The 20054-nt window shown below is 37.1% G+C and overlaps 1 protein-coding gene across 2 annotated transcripts in view; it reads left to right on the top strand.

Moving 5' to 3' along the window:
* Positions 1-20054, top strand: part of LOC136876543 (mitogen-activated protein kinase 15) — a 105321-nt gene that overhangs the window by 58854 nt on the left and 26413 nt on the right. For both annotated transcript variants that reach the window (XR_010860605.2, XM_067150583.2), the window contains exon 6: positions 17760-17949. Coding sequence is in view for 1 of the 2 variants with exons in the window: in XM_067150583.2 (XP_067006684.2) it covers positions 17760-17949 (190 nt within the window). In the remaining variant the exon portion in view is untranslated. The remainder of the gene's footprint in view (positions 1-17759; positions 17950-20054) is intronic.

The following is a 20054-nucleotide window of genomic DNA, read 5'->3' as shown; positions in this document are numbered from 1 at the left end:
CCAGTAACACCTGCAATTGCTCGTCTCCACACTTTTGCAATCGCCACGTTTAAATTGTCAAAACCATGTCTCACATGTTTGAACTCTTACTAATTAATCACAAGCTCCACAACGTGATGACTAGCTATCTAGAATATAAACTGATTACATCCTCTTTAATCTTACCCAACTCAGGGCAATGGTCATTCAATTCATCTATAATAATTATGAAAATGAATCTACTGTAACAGCCTAGCAGCATCTACAGCTTCTGGACTCCCCAATACATTTACATTTAACTATTCTGGAACTGTTACAAGATATTAGAATCATTCCGTATTGACGGTTTTCACTTTACAAAGGTGAAAAAAGAGAGTATCCTCCTAATTCAATACATTATAAACAAAACAAAACTGATTGGGCGCCAGTGTACTCTATGATACAGAATATAAAATGAGCATGAGATTAAATTTACCTCCAGGGTGGGGTCGTAAACTGACGATATCCTGACCTGCATTCTCAGCCTGAGAACTTGTTGTACTGAAAAGTGAAGGCATAAGGTGATTCTAGGAAGATTATACACTAGTCTGAAATGACACATGGTCCACTCAAATATATATATACATATAGGCCTACTTACAAACTTTAACCTCATCAAATACACAAAACATAAATCACATCAAACATACACTGATATTTATTTACAACCCTACACAGAATTTACCAGTCATAGTTTCAAACTTAATACATGAACTGGTACGACGTCCATTCGTATTAGCACTGCATTGGGACTTAGTCTGTCCTCCAACACACACCAAACTCGCTGTACACATACACATGAAACCCCTAGTTCAATTTGTATACAATCCCGCTTGTCTAAATAATGGATGACAAACCTACGCATCACAACTTATTACACCATATCGGATTAATGAGTAGTGGTTGATTTATTGTAGTACAAAGCCAATCCCAAATGCCACCATGCCTCAGCCAAACTCTCTGATAACTCAGGAGTACAGCGCTTAGTTCATTCTTCCTTTTGACATTGAACTCAAATACACATTGAATTACACGTACTGACATATCACTTCATAGAGTATAACATTTAGTGTCGACAGCATATAATGCTCTCTAATCCTGCAGTGCGTCTCAACTGTACATACATAGACAAGACCAATCTCTAACAGTCGTAACCAGCATGCAATATGACTGAACACACACTTCAAGCTGGACAAACCAATCTTAATCCTCCCACAACTCAACACCAACAAGACCTCTGTTCCATCAAATCAGCCATTAAAGAAAACTTCTACAAATCACATAATGTCTCTGTATTAGCTTATTCCAGTATTCCAGGTTTATCACAAGTGGCATTGTTTGAAGTTAGTACACACAAGTTTAGCGCACTGAGGCCTAGAAACTGTCTGGAGACCCACTTCCTTTCTCATTTCCAGATACAGAATGCCACCAGTTTACTGCAGAATTGTTGCAACATCCAAACAATGACTCGCCTACATCAACAAATACATGGTATGCAGACAATGTAATAAGTGATACTGACAACACACAAGAAAACCTAACCTGTAACTAGCAGTTAATATTAACATAAATGAAAAAACTGAGCATGGGGTTGAACTTTTGTACCGTACCATTACATGTTCTAATCAATGGACTGTGTTCACCATACATTTCTACCAGCAAACAATGACTTTCCACAACCTTTTCCTTTTGATTAAATAAGACAAGCAATGTGTACTGCAAATGTCTTTTTCAGGCACATACGTAGACATGATCACTGAATGATAAAACACTGAAGCTAGTATTTGGTGGATGTGCGCGCGCGTGTGTGTGTGTTGGTAGGTTAATATCAGATGAAAAAACTGACATGTGTCAAATTCATATGCTGCGTACTGTTCGCTTACTGAAAACGGAAAACACTTATGCATGCACCATTAAACACTTTCTCCTGATTCTGTAGATTTTGATAAAATGCCATTATAGTTACGTTTTGGGGAGAAAGTTCCCCAACTTCTTGGCTACAAATTAACCACTGGCTGGCTGTCAAAGGTTGTGAAACAAGCAGATGGATTTAAACACATATTCAGTACTATTCCTACATGTTTACATCCACCAAGTTGATCTTGATAAAACCGAGCTCAATAGCTGCAGTTGCTTAAGTGTGGAGAGTATCCAGTATTCAGGAGATAGTGGGTTTGAACCCCACTGTTGGCAGCCCTGAAGATGGTTTTCCGTGGTTTCCCTTTTTCACACCAGGCAAATGCTGGGGCTGTACCTTAAGGCCACGGACGCTTCCTTCCCACTCCTAGCCCTTTCCTATCCCACTGTCGCCATAAGATATGTGTCAGTGTGACGTAAAGCAGCATGCCAAAAAAAATTGAAGCGCCCTTTCAACTTCAATGAATTATGTTTACTTCTTTGAATGAAATTTAAAAAATCTTATTTGAAAAATAGACTCCGTGATAAAATGCTTTTTTTCTTTTCATTTTCTGTAAATTAAATGTATAATGCATATACAAATTTCCATAAGCTTCTACAAGGATTGTAATCCATGGTTCTGATTGCTGTCTGTCCCTGTTGGTGTTGGTTACTATTTGTGTCCACTGCCAAAAGCACAATGCTCGCACATAGGGTTGCTGTATGTCCCGGATTTTCCAAGACTGTATCAGATTAGTAATCTGTCCGTGCCCCAGATTTTGTCTAAATAGAAAATATCTGCCGGTTTTTGCTTCATGCAGCGGGATGTGGAAACAAATTCCCATCCCTTTATGTACATCTACTGAAATACTGTAGGCCTATCTCGAAATTTCCTCAGCAGAGGATGACCAATTGAACATTAGTGGGTATAAATTTCTAGAAAGCATAGTCTACAAATAGTGATTAAGTTAATGTGGGAAAGAACGCAAAATCAAAGTGATGAAACCCAGTAGTGGGAGGTGAGGGTCTTCAAAAAGCAGAAGTATTCAGTCAGCAGTATATAAAGATTGTTCATTACAAGGATAATGTCCGGATAGAGGAGGTGATAACACTAAAGATGTATTAAAATTTACCTATGATAACGACATTCACAATAAGAAACAAAAGTTGAAAACTAGAAAAGCAGCTGCAATTGATAGTATTTCTGGCATATACTAAGGACATCAAGTTAGGATATAGTACCATATCTGAAGTACTTATTTGATTGTTTGCATGAAGGAGCTATTGGAGAGTTGTTGCAGTTGCCCCTATGTATAAAGCAAAGGGTGATAGTCATAAAGCTGAAAATTACAGGTCAGTCAGTTTGACATGCAATGAATGTCAAACTTTGGGAAAGTATTCTTTCTGATTATATTAGACATGTTTCTGAAAGTAATAATTTAGAAGGCAGTTCAGTTTTAGGGAAGGTTATTCCACTGAAGCTCACTTTGTAGGATTCCAGCAAGACATAACAGATATCATGGATTCAGGAGGTCAAATGGACTGTATCATGGTTGACATATCTAAGGCATTTGATAGGTTGGATCAAGGGAGACTACTGGCAAAAATGAGTGCAATTGGACTAGACAAGTGACTGAATGGGTGGCTATGTTTCTAGAAAATAGAAAGAGAATTATAGTGGAGCTTTATGTGACCCTGTAATAATTAAGAGGGGAATTTGTAAAGGCCGTATTATTGGACCTTTGTTTTCTTATATACTATATCAATGGTATGAGTAAATAAGTGGATTCAGAGATAAGGCTTTTTTTGCAGATGTTATTCTGTACAGAGTAACAAATAAGTTAAGATTGTGAGCAACTGCAAAATGACCTCGATAAGGTTGAGAGGGACAGTAGGCAATGGTATGAGGATAAAAGGGGTGAAGTCAGGTTCCGATTTTCACAAATAGGAAAAGTCCTCTTTATTTACTGCTTTGTTATGGTGAAAGTTCCTTTTGGGAATCATTGTAAGTACCTAGGTCTCAATGTCAGGAAAGATCTTCATTGGGGTAATCACATAAATATGATTGTAAATAAAGGGTACAGATCTCTGCACATGGTTGAATGTATTTAGGGTTGTAGTAACGACATAAAAGAGAGGGCATATAAGTCTCTGGTAAGACCCCCAACTAGAGTTTGGTTCTAGTGTATGGAACCCTCACCAGGATTACTTGATTCAAGAACTGCAAAAAAAACCAAAGAAAAGCAGCTCGATTTGTTCTGGATGACTTCCGACAAGAGTTACAGAAATGTTCCCAAGTTTGGGCTTGGAATACTTGGGAGAAAGGAGACGAGCTGCTCGACTAAGTGGTACGTTCCAAGCTGTCGGCAGAGAGATGGCGTGAAATGACATCAGTAGATGAATAAGTTTGAGTGGTGTCTTTAAAAGTAGTAAAGATCACATTATGAAGATAAAGCTGGAATTAAAGGGAACAAATTATGGCAAATACTAGGTTACAGGAAGGGGACTTAGGAATTGGAATAACTTACCAAGGGAGATGTTCAATAAATTTCCAATTTCTTTGCAAGCATTTAAGAAAGGGTTAGAAAAACAGATAGGGAATCTGCCACCTGCCTTAAATGCAGATCTTGATTGATTGAAATATTGTAGACATGGTGCTGATAAAACCAGATGAGCTCTATAGATTCACTCAAGTGATAGAAGGTATGATTATTAAGCTGTGTTGTATTCAAAAATACATCTGATAAAAAGAAAGGCTGTAAAAGAACTGTTACGCAATATGAATATTAAAAGAAACTGTTACGATCAGTGGAAAATAATAAATATTTAAACAGTCTATGGCAGGGATGGCGAACCTATGCCACGCATCACCGGTGGCACACCACATGAACGTATTGAAGTTTTTACGTCTTGTACTATAGACTATACATACCCTGTGGATCGTATAGTCGTAGTGCTTCACATGTCGGAAATAAATATCGAAAACCTGGCCGTCAGTCAGTGAGTGAAGTTTCACTTGTGTACGGTAGCCAGTAGTGAGTAATTATTCGTTGTGCGTTACTGTTTATTGAATGTTGTTTGTATACGGACCTCACAAACATGTTTTCGGTGCCGGAAAAAACAAACTTAACAAAGGTAGTGACTGGATTCTTGAAGAACTGTGGACAGGGGAATTCAGAATGGTAGAACGAAGCAATAAAGCTTTGTGTTGCCTGTGCTTGAAAACCGTCGTGTTCCGCACATTTAATGTGAAGTGCCATTTCAAGATGAACCATTTAAATATTTGTTCTATGCCAAATGAAGAAAGATGACAATACACAAAATAAAACTATTTGTTTTGGGCAGTAACTTTGTTCAGATTAGGTTAACAAATATTCGTTTCAATCCCATAACGCTAACATACTGCAAGAATAAAAGGGTGTGAAACAAAATGTATACTAGCACACAAATTATCTTTCAGGCCAAGGAATATCAGTGCGGTTGTTTCCATCTGTCTCACTGCATATTAGAGCATGGGAAACAGATTTCTGATGGTGTGTTCTTGAGAGAGACTTTCTTGATGTCCTTGATGAAGACTTATCTAACAAACAACGAATAATTAACAGAATTAAAGAAATGCCAGCCAGCCAAAATACTGTCAAGGGTAGAATAATAATGACTGAAGGTGTTTCGGAACAACTGAAAGCTGATTCGGATAACTCTCAGATGTATTCAGTATGTCTCGATGAAAGCATGGATGTGATCTTACAAGAAAGGATTGCTGTTTTTTTCTGATCTCCTTGTGGAAATGTGAGGAGGAAGGAATTAGTTAAATTGATGAGTTTATGAAATATGACAATAAGTAAAAATACAATAAAGGATGTGAAGCAAGAACTTGTATTAAAAATAGGGTTTGACTTACAGAATATTGCCGTAAGTATGGTGGAAATTCATAAGGGTTTGTGAAATTTCTTAAAGAAAAAGTTAAACACCCTATTTTACAGTTCCATCATATGTTACACCAGGAAGCCCTATGTGCAAAAGATGTGCAGTCATTTGAAAGAGTACTCTTGGTGGTAACTAAAATTGTGAACTTCATACCTGCATGTGCTCCACATAATCGCCAGTTCTTAAAAATGTTACACAAAGTGGAATCTCATTGTTACGTACTTGTAATGTACAATAATGATCGCTGGCTGAGTCGTGGGCAAGTACTCCAGAGGCTTGTTGAACTATTGGACGAAATTCGCTCTTTCATGATAGAAAAGTACGAAGAATTTCCAGAACTCGCAGACCCTATTTGGGTGTGCAAATGGATATTTCTTCATGATTTTACAGCAGTATACAATGATATGAATAAGGAACTGCAAGGAAAGTGACATACTGCAGATAGATTGTTCGAGGTCATAAAATCATTCCAGAGAAAACTTGTATTCGTCAGGGATGTTGAAACAGGGAATTTTAAGTACTTTCCTTCACTTACAGTAAAGTAAAACTTGAACTGATGTCAAATTTTCCAAATCAATTCACTTTTGATGGAGCAAAAAGTATATGTAAGAAGTAAGTGGGCATCTCACAAAATTCAAAGCAAATAATTTCAAAGAGATTTTCCCAATTTCGAGATTTGGAGAAAACATTGCACTTTTTGCACTTTATTACAAATCATAATATTGCACATTAAGGTCATTTTTACTGACCATTTAGAAATCAAGTTGATTGAATGTGAAGAAAGGACTACATGGGTAAACAAATTCGTACAACTTGGTGAATCATGGGTGAAAATAGACTGTGCTGTTGATGGTGAATACTGTGTCCAGAAGCCAGACAACTTAATACATGAACAATGGGACAGAATCCCATAAAATTTCTGGTGATAAAGAAACCTGCTACAGCATTACTTACTTTGTTTGGGTCATCATATACTGTATCTAAGAACATCTATTTTCTACAATGAACGTTGTGAGGTCAACAGTTAAAAGCTGTCTCGGTCCAGACCTAAGTGCTACTTGTGTGTTACTGAAGACAAGATGTTATGAACCTGATATAAATGACATGGGTACTAAATGTGAGAACAATATTTCACTTATAAAGTCCATGAGCAATATTAGTATTTTTAACTGTCATATTTAATAACATTTGAAGACTAAGTATGTTACAATGGGAGCTTATTATATGTATTTTTACAAGTAATGCTACGTATTCTCCAAACTTACATACTTAAAAATGTATTTTTGATGTATTTGCAAAATACAACCATGAACCATGCAATCAAATGTATTTACAAGATATATATTAAATAAATGAATGGATGAATGACATATGAAACATAATTGGGAATTAAGAAGGGAAGTCCGGGGGGGGGGGGGGGGATGGGTTGTAGCCATTCCTTAAGAGAAAATAACAAGTGGCACAGTAAACAGTTGAGAATAATAAATCCGACTTAAATTGGCACACTAGCTGGAAAAGTTTGCCATCCCTGGCCTATGGGATGAGTTTAAAACAAGCGAGGTATGTACCATTGAAAGTGGTAAGGAATGGTAAAGACCTGCTATATTTTATCAGAAATAGATCGAGGAGATGCATGCTAGGAAGAAAGAGAATTAAGAGTGACTTTGGAAGTAATGAGACTTCATAGGAAGTTGAATTTTTAGCAAAAGAAAAAGTTAGCTAAGAATAACATGGCAACCATAATTGGCAGTAAGATGAATTTTAGGGGAAAATTGAAGGATATATATAGGTACCAAGGCAGAAAAAGGTTCCAGTAAGGATATTCCAGGGATCATTAATGGACAAGGAGACTGTACATGATGATTCATGGAAGGCAGAAGTATTCAGTCAGCCGTCCGTTAAGATAGTTGGTTATAAGGATAATGTCCAGTTTGAGGAGGAGAGTAATAGTGACAGTACTGAAATTTACCTATGATGATAAAGATATTTACAAAAAGATAAAGATTGAAAGCTAGAAAAGCAGTTAGGATTGATAAAGATTTCTTGGGATACAATGCCATATCAGAAATATTTACTTGATTTCTGTCAATATTCACTGTATTGTGTGTTTTTTTGTCTTCAGGCTTTCTCTGCGTGGAGGAAGGGTTTATAAAAATATTATCTATACCAAATGAATGTAGAGTTTCAGTTGTAGCTCCAGGTTACAATGAAAAGAGTGATAAACGTAAAGCAGATGATTACAGGCTAGCCAGCATGACAATGTTTGGAAGCTCTGGGAAAGCGTTCTTTTTGGTGGGTTGAGTGGCTCAGGCTGTTGAGACGCTGGCCTTCTGACCCCAACTTGGCAGGTTCGATCCTGGCTCAGTCCGGTGGTATTTGAAGGTGCTCAAATAAGTCAGTCTCGTGTCGGTAGATTTACTGGCATGTAACAGAACTCCTGTGGGACTAAATTGCAGCACTTCAGCACCTCTGAAAACCATAAAAGTAGTTAATTATTATTATTATTATTATTATTATTATTATTATTATTATTATTTCTTCGTTTCGGCCTGCTGTGGACCACATTATTTCCCCAGTACTCACGCATTCTCATTCTGTGAGCCTCCTTTCTTTCATCAGTCCACTTCTTGCCTGTTTTCAACTTTGGCCTTTCTTGGAACCTCTTGTATCCCTGGAGCTTTTTGTGGAGAGGAGCACATTTCTGGATGTCTTAGAGTGTGATTCCTATTTCTTGAAGGTCTTTTTCAACTTTGATAAACCAGGGTCCCTTGATTTTCTTGTTAAGAAAGTAGGAAAAGATCCTATTGGTCTGTCTCTGTGTGCTCATGCGTGCTATATGGCCATAAAAATTAATCCTCCTTTTCCGAATCGTGTCCGTTATCCTCTCCATATGCTGGTACAGATCACTGTTGTCATCTCCTGTACTCACCATTTTCTTTGATTGGTCCAAGAATCTTTCTCAGGATTTTTATTATTATTTTTGTTGTTGTTGTTGTTGTTGTTGTTGTTGTTAATGATGATCATACTGTTCTGGGGTTTTCATGGCTCACAGGGAAATACGAAGCAACTGGGTTGAATGGCTTGACATGGGATTACTTAGAGGAACTTTAGTATAACCAATTTGGACATTTTAATTTCTTTCCTTTCTTAAAATTGAGAGATAGAAACTTTACTTGAATGACACAGAACAATTTAAACAGTTAATGAGCATTCTCAGCTCCAACAATGCCTTGGACTTTTAAGTCTTACATCAGGTACAAGATAACTTGAGATAAACTTCAAGTCGTTAAACTACATATGAAAGAGCATAATTGCTCCTGACAAGTACACTTCATAGGAGTCTCGTCTCCAAAATCAAGAGTCTGGCCTCAAACAGGCAATCAGTTGCATTTGACACACTAAATTACAATAGACAACCCATATGGAGACCCCACTTCAGTGTTCATACACGGTTGCTCCAGGGTGGGCTTATCAATTCCAATGCTCCACAATAAGTTCAATTGCTGTTCCCAAAGGGAACCAAAATTAAGACAGTTAACTTATGAATAATACAGAATAAATGGGGGCAAAATTACCCATACTACAAGGCCTTAAGGATAAAAAGAAAAGGTTAGACATAGGCCATTAACCAGAGGCAAGGAAGCAAAACACCAGCACTCCTTACAGAAATTTCTGGAAGAACAACCACCTATGTGGGCTTAAGACCTAATGAAAGAGGCTAATCCCATACTCAAAAAGGTGACTGAAGGAGGAACATCTAAAGCCAAGACAAGATTTTCAAAATTTAGAGGTTGAAAACTTTAGTCACCCAATGTAAATTTGAAGGGGAGACGACTGAGGGTCACCACTCGCCTTCTATTACAGATTTCCTAGTAGGGAATAGAATTAGCCTGAAGACTTCGCAGAAGGTCCTAAATTTAAACCACCAAAGTACAAAATTACATTAAGAAATGGCTGAAACCTTCCCCTCAAGCTACCTGCAGGCACGATCACATGTTCAGGTAACTTCTGCCATTACTTTGTATAGCTGGATCTTCTTACAGCGGGCCATGCCCCTGCCTCCCTAGCCCTCTATGGCCTCAGCAAGTCACACTCTCAAACACTGGTAAAGGAATGGTAAAGATCTACTATATTATAACAGAAGTAAAGAGACTAAGGAGGAGGTGCAGGTTGGAAAGAAATAGTTAGAAATGGCAGTGGAAGTAAAGATAAATTGAAGGAACTTACTAGGATATTGAATCTAGCAATGAAGTCAGTTAAATATAACATGATTGGCAAGCATAAGTGGCAATCATACAAATTTTAGTGAAAAATGGAAGGGTATGTTTAGGTACTTTAAGGCAGAAACAGGTTCCAAGAAGGATATTCCAAGAATCATTAATGAACAAGGGGAGTGTGTATGTAAGGATCTTCAAAAGGCAGAAGTATTCAGTCTGCAGTATGCAAAGATTTAGTTACAAGGATAATGTCCAGATAGAGGAGGTGACTAATAATAAAGTATTAAAATTTACCTATGACAATATTTACAGTAAGATACAAAAGTTGAAAACTAGAAAAGCAGCTGGAATTTATAAGATTTTGGGGGATATACTAAAGACAATGGGTTGGGATATAGTACCATATCTGAAGTACTTATTTATTGTTTGGTTGAAGGAGCTGTACCAAGTGAATGGAGAGTTGCTACAATAACCCCTGTATATAAAGGAAAGGGTGATAGACAGAAAGCTGAAAATTACAGGCCAGTCAGTTTGACATGCATTGCATGTAAGCTTTGGGAAAGCATTCTTTCTGATTATATTAGACATGTTTGCGAAATTAATAACTGGTTCGATAGAAGGCATTCCGGTTTTAGGAAAGGTTATTCCACTGATGCTCAACTTGTAGGATTCCAGCAAGATATAGCAGATATCTTAGATTCAGGAGGTCAAATGGACTGTATCGCGATTGATCTGTCTAAAGCATTTGATAGTGTGGATCATGGGAGATACTGGCAAAAATGAGTGCAATTGGATTAGACAAAAGAATGACTGAATGGGTGGCTATGTTACTAGAAAATAGAATTCAGAAAATTAGAGTAGGCGAAGCTTTCTGTCTCTGTAATAATTAAGAGGGAAATTCCTCAAGGCAGTATTATTGGACCTTTAAAAAAAAATATATATATCAATGTGTAAAGGGGAATCAGAGATTAGGCTTTTTTCAGATGTTATTCTGTACAGAGTAACAAATAAGTTAAAAGATTGTGAGCAACTGCAAAATGACCTTGATAATGTTGAGATGGACATTAGGCAATCTCATGATGATAAACGAGATTAAGTCAGGTTGTGAGTTTCACAAATAGGAAAAGTCCTCAGTTTTAATAACTGCATTGATGGGGTGAAAGTTACTTTTGCAGATCATTGTAAGTACCTAGGTTTCAATATCAGGAAAGATCTTCATTAGGGTAATCACATAAATATGATTGTAAGTAAAGGGTACAGATCTGTGCACATGGTTATGAGGGTATTTAGGGGTTGTAGTAAGGATGTAAAGGAGACAGCATGCAAGTCTCTGGTAAGACGCCAACTACAGTATGGTTCTAGTGTATGGAACTCTCGCCAGGATTACTTGATTCAAGAACTGGAAAAAAATCTAAAGAAAAGCAGCTCGATTTGTTCTGGGTGATTTCCGACAAGAGTAGTGTTACAAAAATGTTGCAAAGTTTGGGCTGGGAAGACTTAGGAGAAAGACAAGCTGCTAGACTAATTGGTATGTGATAATGTCCAATAACGCACCATTTATATTGGTATTATAACTGGTATGTTCCGAGCTGTTAGTGGAGAGATGGCGTGGAATGACCTCAGTAGACGAATAAGTTTGAGTGGTGTCTTTGAAAGTAGGAAAGATCACAATATGAAGATAAAGTTGGAATTCAAGAGGACAGATTAGGACAATTTTTTTTTTATAGGAAGGGGAGTTAAGGATTGGAATAACTCACGAAGAGAGATGTTCAATATATTTGAAATTTCTTTGCAACCATTTAAGAAAAGACTAGGAAAACAGATAGGGAATCTGCCACCAGGGGACTGCCCTAAATGCAGATCAGTAGTGATTGACAGATTCCACTGGAGCAATTCAGACAAGACATCCCTAAAGTGCCCTGCTTATATAATTCCATAGGAGAAAGTTCTGGATTAAATTGAACTATATGCTAATAGGCTGAAGTGCTATACATACACCTGTGTTTTATTGGCTGTTAATTTTGGGAGCTGGTACACTATTTGAGGATTTTTTAAATATACTGAAATTGCCAACACTTCCGAACTGGTTCCTCTATTGTAATCTACCCATCATGCTTGTAAATATGTTCTAGCCAATAAAACACAGGTGTATGTATAGCACTTCAGCCTATTAGCATATAGTTCAATTTAATCCATCTGTTGAAAGTTTTTGGGAGTTGAAAAGTTCATATCTGTTGGCATAGATGGCCGTAGAGAAGACGCGCAGTTCAAATAGCCGGAGAAGGTGTACTTCTGGTACAATTATTATTTCTGTTTGTATTAGATACATCTGCAAATTTACTGACTGGTTTTATAGAAGGCAGTTCAGATTTAGGAAAGGTCACTCCAGTGAGGCTCAACTTGTAGGATTCCAGCAAGATACAGCAGATATTTTAGATTCAGAAAGTCAAGTGTACTGAAACATGGTGGGGTAATGGATAAATAAATACTAGATTGTTAGTTTCTGCTCTAAGATTTATTACTTTACTACTAAAAGCTACTTATACACACAGCACACAATTACCCTTATTAGCGCTTTATTCTCAATGCTGTCACAGTAATTCACACGGACACTTACAATCTAAACTACTACACCACACACACGTCTAAGCTTACAAGAAAGGAAATTCATTTAGCCTGTATTGTGAACTTTAACGAGCATTTACAATACCAGTTCATGTATTCCTTTCAGAATATCAATGAATTATAGTACATGTTTAGTCTTTCTAGAAAGACAATCAAAATACTAAAAATGAAAAAGTATTAAATTTTAAAAAAAAGTTACTTAGTTTCTAATCCTGTCTGTGAACTCTATAGTTAGAAATTCACTGTTGAATACGATCATAGCAACACACTTGCGTATGGAGTTACAAAAACACAATTATGAAAAAGCATATTCATTTCCATTAACTCATTGCGGACCGTGGACGGCGTAAGACGTTTAAGCTTGCTCCTATGCTGCGGGCCGTGGACGGCGTAAGATGTTTAATGTTCTTCGCGAAGCAATGCTGTTTATATTCGTCATCTATGCATTCTTACACCTTAGCCAGCGTTACTGGTTGTAGCAGGACGTTGGTTGACCTTTTTGAGATAACCGTCGCGTTGTGTGGGCTTATGTTTATCTTAGCTGTTTTAGTGGGAATATCTCAGCACTTCCTCGCGCGTCAAGACGGTACTTGAGATTTCAATGCAGTGCATTTCGTTCCTACCGAGTGTAGTATAATGGCTTATAAAACAAAGTTTCTTATGGAAGAGTAAGTATTAAGTATTGTTCACAATGATTATTCTGGTGCTGAACTTATTCCTGAAATAGACTCAGACAGTGAAAGTGAGAGTGACGAGAAAATTCCGATACCCAAATCCGATAGGCCTATAGAGAATAGTGAAGTGCCTGATACATATCATCCTAGTTATTGTCCACCCGTTCCACCATTTACAGAGAATTCAGGTATAAACGTTCAAATAAAATATAAGCAGGATATTTTGAGTTACGTGAGTATTTTCATGAAGTGATAAGTGCAGCGCTGCGGCCTTTCACAAAGATTTCGATCATGCAATCATGGAAACCGATTAGTCCAAAATCCTGATATAAAAATGTTCTGGACCGAAGACCCTGTTTTTCATACTCCGATATTTTCTAATACAATGTTCCGAATACACTTCCTTCACATTCTTTCATTTCTTCACTTCGGTGACAGTAATCATTATGCCGAAAATAAAGATAGGCTGTATAAAATTAGACGTAATTTGAAACCTGTGACACCAGATATCACACCCTAAATATTTACTAGTGGTAAGCACAAAGTATCATTTTTCTAACACTTATAATTTAGGAGTAATTGTAAATTGTATTAAGTCATGCAAGTCAAGTGGGCCTCGCATCAAAATGGCCGGTCCAGGCATTCAAGTGTGCCGCTTAGAATCTGGTACTGAACGTGTTAATGTAAAAGTCTAAGAATGCATTTTTTGTGTTTCTAAATTCATTTCTTTTGACAAAAATGAAACATACACCTTGACTCATAGATTTTATTCTGAAAGGAATAAATTAACTAGTATTGTAAAGATCGAATTTCCAAATCAAAACCGAAAAAAGTTTTGTAACACTCCTAAGCTGTCGCTCTAGCCCTAGGGTAGTTCAGATAAGTCCGACAGTTTACTGAAGTGGCCGCACACTGTGTTGCTGCACGTGCACACACGACAGCCTTCTTTTGCTATTCCTTGTCGCTCTTCCGCACTGATATTCCTCCTCCACTCGCAGCAAATCGTTGACACTGTAGCACCCTGTACAGACCTCGCAGCACTGTCTTGCTGATTGCACTCTTCGTCTGGCTGAGTCCACCACTGAACTACTCACGCTGGATCGCCTGCCTTTATATCAGGGGACCAGTGTTTAGAGGAGTCTGGACTGGATCCATCTGGAAACCTTGTGATCTAGAAAACACTAGATTCAATGTTCTGGTTGTTTTCCTTGTGAACAGTAGAGATTTTCTTCTAAAGATGCAAAGCAAAGTTTTCTGCAAAAATTGAAGAATTTTACCTTGTTTTCTTGATGGTAAAAGCCCAAAAGCTTATGTCTACATCTTCCAGGAGTTGTTGCAATATATGAAATGTGCATGCAATTGAAATTTGGGCAGTACACAGAGAATTCCATGTTCAAGAAAGTTTGTTAAAGTAACTTAATGATGAAATGCATGAACCCTTAAATGATGTTGGGCAGTACTTAGGATCTGGTGAGTTACTGATTACACTTGGTGAATATAATGCTGAAACAAGGGATCAAAGTAACTTTCAAATCTCTTTATTGAATGTATTAAAAATTGGCCCTAATTCAGTTCTAAAATTAAGATTTTGGTTTAATTTATAGACTTGTAACTACACCAAAAGTTATGGAAAATAATGCTTAGGAATTAGTAAACTTCTAATCCAGCCTGCCTGGTGGCTACGATCATTAATAAGTGAAGTCTATATGCTCTGACACAGAGGTCAGCCAGTTTGAGTCCTGTTAGTGTAAAAAATTTCATTATTAGGATGTTAGGTGAGAGGGTAGGGAGATGGCATAAAATTCCTAATCACTAGATACAAAGGATGATCAAAAAGTAAGGTTAAAAATCATGCTGTGAAACTTGTACATTTTATTTCATACAACCAACACAGCTAACTGATAGTGCATACATTAGGCTATTTTTTGACATAGTCTCCGTATGGGTTTAAGCACTTGTTGTTTCGTGGGATAAGTTTGAAAATTTCCTCCTGGTAAAAGTCCTGTCCTTGAGTGTTCAGCCACATTTTTGCGGTTTCACCTCCTCATCTGAAGATTCCCCAGTTTCCTAGGTGCTCCTTCACATGAGGAAAGAGGTGAAAGTCACTTCGAGCAAGGTCCAGGCTGTAGGCTTCAACAGCCATTTCATCATGACAAAAATAAACGAATGACTTTCAGACGAGGTGGTAAACTCCCTCCAAAAGATACATTGACCCTTCAAAATAAACCTCTAGAAGTAGTACCAAATTCAAATATCTGAGTTACTGTTCAAACATTGGCATCTTTCAACAATTGTATCAAAGAAAGAGCAACATCAGCAATGAAAGCAATTTAAAACATTCAACAAGCACAAAAACTCAACAAAAACAGCAATGATACCACTTAAAACACCTATAGCACCATTAGCAACTTACACGACCCATATAATCTGGGATGAATTTAAGATTAATGACCTGATAACGCTAGAGAAATTAAAGCTCATATGAAACAAACTCTGGGTGTCTTACTAAAAGAAACTCTCTTCGTAGAAGACATCAGAATGTAGATACACCTGCCAAACACTAAGACCTATGAGAACACTTTCCAAATTCTCGTAGAAAAACGCACCTATATCTGGAATGACTTATATTCAAGACGCCCAAATGAGCGATGATCGGAAACGAGCAAATTACCAGCTTCAACACTTAATGCGATAATGCAACACATGGTTTTCATTATAAGTTCTGCCAAAATAAGGGATTTCATCACCCAAATGAAAATCCTGTGTGTGTGAATTGTGTAAGATATATTGTAGTAAGACAAATATATATAACAGAATTAGGACTGGAGTAATGTCATTCAGTTTTTGTATTTTGCACATTATGCACATTTTGATAAGAATAAGGAGAAGAATGATGAAAATGCACTGGTCGTGCTCCGTGTTGTTACTCGGCATTGCCCATACCTCGACAGCCTCCACACAGTTACAGCCGTAAATAGGACTCTTCAGTGTAAGTTAAGTTTAGCTCTGACCTGTGTCAAGAGACAGATGCAAAAATACAGCATCCATCAAGAAATAGCAATAGTTCCTCATAAACTGTCAACAGCAAATATAAACCAATTTTTTATTCATTCCAGGTGTAAGTGATGAGTACAAAAATTCCTCCAATCAGTATGCTGACAAGTGACCTTGGCCTAACTGCTAACTAGACACCAGTTTATATGCTGTATAAATCACCAATATAATCATGCAACTATGCTGCAAAAAGTGGTGAAATATGCACTTAAGTATGTACTTATTTTCATGCTATTAAACAATTGTATGAAATGCAAACAAACATTCCTTTGACTTGCGTGATTCATCCACATCAATACAGAAAATCATTATAAAAAACTGAAAGAATAACAAAAAATCACCACTTACAGCTGTGGCTATTTTGCTAGTACAAACAATCTGTGCATAATTTGAGAGACGTATCAGTCTGTGTTCACTGTTAAAACATCCACACATCTCGTAGATAAGGCAGTGTGATATTTAATACACATGATAAATCAATTAGTAAGGTTTTAAGAAAACAGTGAATTAAAAAACAAACTTAAGGAAACACACTTAAATATGCATTTCTCTTTCATTTTGCACTGCACATCCTAATTTTCCCATCCGTACTTTGCTTTGCAGTATACAACAGTATTCTCTTTTTGGTATAGATCTGTGGCATTTGTCTTTTGAAAATAGTTTCAATGCGGAAAATCTCTCTACATCTACAGATGTGACAGGATAGTAGTTGAATTTGTGAGAGTGTAGGTGTTAAGCATTCTGGTAGATCCACATTATCAATACCAACCAAATATTTAATATTGTTATAGTTACTATGATTTCTGCAGATTTCATTTAAGGACATGTCCTAGGATACCTTACAGTTCATGCTTCACATTCTCCATAATGCCCAGTGAATCACAAAGGTGAACCCATGTGTTTCTCAAGTCCTGATTGATTCTGGTATGATTTTGAAGCGTCTTGATTAGTGCCAGTTCTGTTTGAATTGCTTCATTACCAAGAGAGTTCACGGCATTAATTACTTCAAATTTTATTGAAGACTGCTTGTAAAACATGTTAAAATATGCAAAATAAAAGTCAAAAACATGGGCAATAAATCTGAAATATGAAATGCATGGAGTTATCTCAAATATAAATGCATTATTAAACTTAATAATCCATCCTATTTTGCCCTTAAACACACTTCCTTGTTGGTTTTGGAAATCAGCAAACAAAATATGCATTTGCATATAAATCTGATGTCTACTGATAAGAAATGCACAATCCAGTAGATAAAGAAAGTTGCACAGGTTTTTTTGAAGTGTCACTCATTGTCCACAGCAAAATGTACTGGCACATAATTCAGTATCTGCTGTGTTCTTTCCAGATCTGGTGCGATTGTTCCCACGGCATGCTCAGTGGATACATTCATTTCGACCAGGGCAATTACGTCCACTTAAACGCATTTTGCAGAGGCAGCCTCAAGAAGCTGCAGATTTGGTAATTCGTCTGTTACATATCAATCCAAATGAGCGTCCAACTGCTGATCAGGCACTAAGACATCCATGTGTTGCCAGGTTTGTATCCCTAATCTATGATTAAAATGAGGTGGCTAGAAAAGTAAAAGGCTTTGGCTTAACTTTTAGATGTTAGCACTTGGACATTTTTTAATGTACCGTAAATTTGTTTAGTGTCTGGCTCCATGGCTAAATGTTTAGTGTGCTGGCCTTTGGTCACAGGGGTCCTGGGTTCAATTGCTGGCAGGGTCGGGAATTTTAAGCATCATTGGTTAATTTCTCTGGCACGGGGGCTGGGTGTATAGATCGTCTTCATCATAATTTCATCCTCATCATGATGTGCAGGTCGCCTACAGGTGTCAAATCAAGACCTGCACCTGGCGAACTGAATAAGTCTTCGGACACTCCCGGCGCTAAAAGCCATACGACATTTCCTTTCAGTTTGTTTAGTGTGCTGTATTTATATTTTATTTTAAAAAACAACTTTTATACTTTAAACTTATATTAAATCTTATCTATATTGGAATGTGTTTTTGATATTCGAAGTCAGTTATGATATAACAAGATTTCTAAGGGTTATAGTTGAATCTTCTAATGTTGCAATCTTGGGTAAGCTGCCTCTGTGGATTGGTGGTGGTATCTGCCTCCAGATCCCAAGATAGCAAATTCAAACCCGGCAGAGGTAGTCGGATTTTTGAAGGGCGGGAAAAAGTCCATTTGACACTCCATGTCGTACAATGTCGGCATGTAAAATGTCGGGTAACACATTGGTGTTTACCCAACAAAATTCATTAAATCTCTGCCACAGATGCCCAAGAGTTTTGGTTTCCTCGGTCTGCCGTCTAGTAGATATAGAGTAAAACAGAACGTCAAAATTGACAAGCAGACAGCCAGATTGCATCAAATTGAAATGTCTGCACACTGTAGCTGAGCCCATAAGATTATCATCTCGGGTATCTTTGTAGGTGAACAAATGGTAAATGTAATTTTAAAAGATTAGCTAATGCCTTTCTCTTCCAGGTAATTATCTTTTCATGTATTTCACCTTCCACAGCCTTTACTTTATTAAGTTTCATAACAGTATTTTAAACAGTTGATGTACTGGTAATTTTGGTTTGGGTTGGTTGGTTGGTAGTTTGTTCGTTTGTGACAAAGTACACACATTCATATTCATCAATCAATCACTACCAATCTGCGTATAGGGTAGTCGACCAGGTGGCAGATTCCCTATCTGTTGTTTTCCTAGCCTTTTCTTAAATGGTTGCAAAGATATTGGAAATGTATTGAACATCTCTCTTGGTAAGCTATTCCAATCCCTAACTACCCTTCCTATAAACAAATATTTGCCCCAATTTGTCCTGTTGAATTCCAACTTCATCTTCGTATTGTGATCTTTCCTAATTTTAAAGACACCTCTCAAACTTATTCGTCTACTGATGTCCTCCCAGGCCATCTCTCCACTGACAGTTGGGAACATACCACTTAGATGAGCAGCTCGTCTCCTCTCTCCCAAGTCTTCCCAGCCCGAACTTTGCAACATTTTTGTAACGCTACTCTTTTGTCAGAAATCACCCAGAACAAATCGAGCTGCTTTTCTTAGGATTTTTTCCAGTTCTTGAATCAAGTAATCCTGGTGAGGGTCCCATACACTGGAACCATACTCTAGTTGGGGTCCTACCAGAGACTTACATGCCCTCTCCTTTACATCCTTACAACAACCCCTAAATAACATCATAACCATGTGCAGATATGTACCCTTTATTTACAATCATATTTATGTGATTACCCCTATGACTATCTTTCCTTATATTAAGACCTAGGTACTTACAATGATCCCCAAATGGAACTTTCATCCCATGTCTGTTACAAAAGATTCAGACACAATTCTAAATTCAGTGCATGGATAAGATTTTAAAAAATAAATTAAGTGAAAATAAGATTCAAATGTAGAATTCAAAAAGTGTCTTATACACTTTTAAAATTCATACCATGTCCAGTCTAGAGCTCAAGAAGGAAGCTATACTTAAGTGTCAGTTAATGTAACTTTAAAGTTTTCTCAAGTGTCACACTGAATATACCTACTATAACAAACTTGCCTGTAAAAAATTTAAAACAATAAAAATAAAAATGAAGCAGTCGGTATTCTAATGGCCACACGTTTTTGA

The sequence above is a fragment of the Anabrus simplex genome, chromosome 6 (genome assembly GCF_040414725.1).
Source record: "Anabrus simplex isolate iqAnaSimp1 chromosome 6, ASM4041472v1, whole genome shotgun sequence".
Taxonomy (NCBI): Eukaryota; Metazoa; Arthropoda; class Insecta; order Orthoptera; family Tettigoniidae; genus Anabrus; species Anabrus simplex.
The sequence above is the reverse complement of the archived record's forward strand: the minus strand, read 5'-3'. Positions and strand labels throughout refer to the sequence as shown.